The sequence below is a fragment of the Mustela nigripes genome, unplaced genomic scaffold (assembly GCF_022355385.1).
Source record: "Mustela nigripes isolate SB6536 unplaced genomic scaffold, MUSNIG.SB6536 HiC_scaffold_76, whole genome shotgun sequence".
Taxonomy (NCBI): domain Eukaryota; kingdom Metazoa; phylum Chordata; class Mammalia; order Carnivora; family Mustelidae; genus Mustela; species Mustela nigripes.
Window position 1 is genome coordinate 4,078,204 of NW_026739491.1, and position 3,393 is coordinate 4,081,596.

The following is a 3,393-nucleotide window of genomic DNA, read 5'->3' on the forward strand; positions in this document are numbered from 1 at the left end:
TACTATGTTAGAAAGTAATTAATTCTGTTAAGAACTGATCAACCTCTTTAGATCCAGGTATTGTAAGTTTCCTTTTTTTAAAAAATTCTTTTAGCAAATAGTCATCGACCACTGTTTTAGGTCTGGCGATATGGATATTAAACACAAAAAATCCTCTTTCAAAATACTTTAAGAATAGGGTGAGAAGATAGAGGGAGACCAGTAAAACATAGTGTGTGTACAAAGAGTGTGTACAAAGAGCTAGAATAGAGATGTGATCTGGGTGCTGTAGGAATACAGTGCAAGTCCTTATAATCTAGCTTTGGGTTGGGGAAGAGACCATCTTTCTTGTAGAGATGATATCTGAGCCTAGTTTTGGAGGATGTATGGGAGTAAGCCAGTAGAATTGGGAAAGATTGGGAAAATAGTATGTGAATGACAATGAAGTGTTAATGAGTGTGACTTGATCATGGAATTTAGGAGAGTTTAGTATGGCTAAAGTATATGGTATTGGACAAGGATGGATAACACAGGTAGGTGATTAAATTCCAGGGACTTATAATGAAATTAAAATGCTTAGATTTTATCTTGAAGCTAAAGAGGAGTTTTTGGAGGATTTTAAGCTGGATGATGACATGATTGAAAGATTGAATTTTACACATATTACTGCCTGTAGTGTGGCTGATTGAACAGGTGTCTGGGTGAGATATGAGGCAGGAGAGAACAGCTATGGTGTTATTGGAGCAGCCATCAGATTATTTTGCTAATTGATCTAAGTCTAGTGCTGAGAACTATGATTGGGGTATTGTAGGTGTGCAGAATGTTCTGGAATAAATGGATGGATGCATGGATGAAAGTTAAGGAACAAGATTTGACAAGGTGTGTTGATGAATTTTGAAATTATGAGATGGATTAGTAAAGGGAGAAGTCAAGAATTACTTACTCCCATGTTTGTGGTGGGTGTTGGAGGAAATACAGAACGGGGGCAAGTTGAGTTGGGGTTGAGATGAGGAAGTCAGTTTTTGAGGAGATGCCCGTGTGCATTGCAAAGTGCAACTGGGAATTGAAAATTTGACTCTAAAAAAGCCAACTACAAAAAATATTTAGGGAAATTATTTTCCCATAAGTGGTTATTTTTAATAAACTAAAATTTATATAAATTACAGTTTTTGTTACCAAAAACCCCCTGAAGATATTTTCAGTCAGAAAATAGAATTCATTCCCATTGGTTAAAATGCAAGAGATGTAATATTTTAGGAGTTGTTTATTTTTTCTGCTACTTAACTTTGTACTTAGTCAAAATTATTAATTAGAAATGCAGAAAATGATTTGTATTATTAGTAGGTTCCTGCTTTGAGACTCAGGATTTGGGATAATGCTATTCCACAAACACTGATTTCCCCCAACTTTCTGAAATTTCTTGAAAGAGGTAGTAACAAATTATTCTTGGTGAATCTCTCTTCACCCAAGTCCTTGCTATAGCTCAGGATTCATGGATAGTCCACGAAACATCACGGAATTTTTCATGCTGGGACTCTCACAAAACTCTGTGGTGCAGAGAGTTTTATTTGTATTCTTTTTGATCGTCTACCTTGTCTCTGTTGGAGGCAACCTACTTATCATGACCACCATTATCATTAGTCCCACCTTGGGCTCCCCTATGTACTTTTTTCTCTCATGCTTGTCTTTTATTGATACTTGTTATTCCTCATGTATGACTCCAAAACTCATTGCTGACTCCTTGTATGAGGGGAGAGCCATCTCTTTTGAGGGCTGCCTGGCTCAATTCTTTGTTGCCCATTTACTGGGAGGAACTGAAATCATCCTGCTCACAGTCATGGCCTATGACCGCTATGTAGCCATCTGCAAACCCCTGCACTACATGACCATCATGACCAGGCATCTTTGTGCCTTGCTGGTGGGCGTGGCTTGGCTGGGAGGCTTCCTGCATTCACTGGTTCAGCTCTTCTTGGTCCTTCAGCTGCCCTTCTGTGGCCCTAACGTGATCGATCACTTTGTCTGTGACTTGTATCCATTGCTAGAACTCGCCTGTATGGACACTTATGTCATCGGTGTGCTGGTGGTCGCCAACAGTGGTGTGATCTGCCTGTTGAACTTCCTCATGCTGGCTGTCTCCTACATTGTCATTCTGCATTCCTTGAGGTGCCATGGTGCAGAGGGGAGACGCAAAGCCCTGTCTACCTGTGGGGCCCACTTCACTGTTGTTGCTCTGTTCTTTGTGCCTTGCATATTTATTTATATGCGGCCATCGTCTACTTTGTCCATAGACAAAATAGTGGCTGTGTTTTATTGTATTTTGACACCCATGTTCAACCCCCTGATTTATACACTGAGAAATGCAGAGGTAAAAAATGCCATGAAAAATCTATGGAAAAAATGAGCAGTTGTGGATAGAGGATACAGGCACAGCAGGGAAAGAAATAACCAGTCATTCTCAATAAGAATTCATGTTCTCATGATGAGAGCTGAGAGACTATAAAAATTTTCAGGATAAAACTGATTTGAATGTTTAAAATTATGTCTAATCTGTTCATATCCTATGTTACTGACCAGACAAATTATTATATGCAACTTAAATTTCTTCTTAACAGTTTACACTAAATTGCAGGACATGAAAGCACCATCTCTTTCTCCCTCACCTTTGTCTGAGATGGATCCTTCATTAGCCTGGGGTACTAATGATGAGTAGAATCCCCTTATTGAAATGTTACTAATCTGGTCCTCCAACTCTGCACATCAGAATATTGATCAGAGTAGTCACTGGTGGTTCACTTATACTTGATTCTGTCTACAATTTTTTTCAAGATTTTACTGAAATATAGTTTAATGTGATCTTATTACACTTAAAAACATTCTGGGAAGAGTCCATCAGCTTCACAAAATTGCCAGGAATCCACAGCAGAGAAAAGTCAAGACTACCTTTACTGGCATGTTTCAGACAGAGACTGCTACTCCGGCTGGGTCTTGGACAGAAGAGCACAAGGTGCAGAGAGTGACTGGGTCTGGGGAACATTGGGAGGGACTCAGCGGTCTTGGGTTGCCCCGAGATGGACATTGTCCTCACAGCATAATCTACACTTCCTCTTCATCTTCCATGTGGATTCTTAGATGTTGATCCAAGGCTTTCCTGCCATGAACAGTTTTGAAGATGCAACCTGGATACCAACAGTTGAATGTCCTTTCTTGCAGGCATCCCTCTCTCTTCCCTTGACCCTAGGGAAGAACCAAGGAAGAGGCTTTTTGGGCATTGTCACTGTCTGTGGAGGGACAAGTTGGTTTTGGAACAGTAATATTGGAAAGAATCTACCCCATTTGCAACAACATGGATGGAACTAGAGCGTATCATGCTTAGCGAAATAAGTCAAGCAGAGAAAGACAACTATCATATGATCT

The 3,393-nt window shown here is 39.8% G+C and overlaps 1 protein-coding gene across 1 annotated transcript; it reads left to right on the top strand.

Moving 5' to 3' along the window:
• The first annotated feature begins 1,471 nt into the window (after window positions 1-1,471).
• LOC132008215 (olfactory receptor 4C3D) lies at window positions 1,472-2,380 on the top strand. Its single transcript, XM_059386654.1, has one exon. The coding sequence runs from the start codon at window positions 1,472-1,474 to the stop codon at window positions 2,378-2,380; it is 909 nt and encodes a 302-aa protein (XP_059242637.1).
• Window positions 2,381-3,393: the final 1,013 nt, after the last annotated feature.

Coding starts and splice junctions, on each gene's coding strand:
- LOC132008215 (XM_059386654.1), top strand. CDS start 1,472: ATGGATAGTCCACGAAACATCACGGAATTTTTCATGCTGGGACTCTCA.